General features: G+C 57.3%; 1 protein-coding gene across 1 annotated transcript in view; it reads right to left on the bottom strand.

The window, feature by feature from the left end:
- The window catches only part of LOC119590657 (major facilitator superfamily domain-containing protein 6-like), a gene marked incomplete at its 5' end in the record, with an annotated part of 22,123 nt that overhangs the window by 1,360 nt on the left and 20,484 nt on the right, over positions 1 to 279 (bottom strand). Inside the window, 1 exon segment of the mRNA XM_037939333.1 lies at positions 5 to 172. Within this exon segment, the coding sequence (XP_037795261.1) occupies positions 5 to 172 (168 nt within the window).

Here is a 279-nt window from a genome sequence, read left to right as displayed (position 1 = left end):
TCACCGACGCCGTAGTGCAGCGTGCCCGAGAGCGCCTGGAGAGACACGACGGTCTTGGTGGTGGACAGCTCAGAGGCGTAGGTCATTCCCGCCGACAGCATGAGGCCCATCGTCACGCCCTCCAGAGCTTCGAAGTAGAGGGCGCTGACCGGGTTGTAGATGGAGGCGTAACCTGGAGGAGAGGTGGATAGGTTAGCGAACGGATGATAAGAAGGAAGAAGTGTGGGGAGGGAAGGTAAAGTGAGAGAAAAGATTATGGTAGTAAAGGAGGGAGGGAAG

The sequence above is a fragment of the Penaeus monodon genome, chromosome 27, assembly GCF_015228065.2.
Source record: "Penaeus monodon isolate SGIC_2016 chromosome 27, NSTDA_Pmon_1, whole genome shotgun sequence".
Classification (NCBI taxonomy): domain Eukaryota; kingdom Metazoa; phylum Arthropoda; class Malacostraca; order Decapoda; family Penaeidae; genus Penaeus; species Penaeus monodon.
The sequence above is the reverse complement of the archived record's forward strand: the minus strand, read 5'-3'. Positions and strand labels throughout refer to the sequence as shown.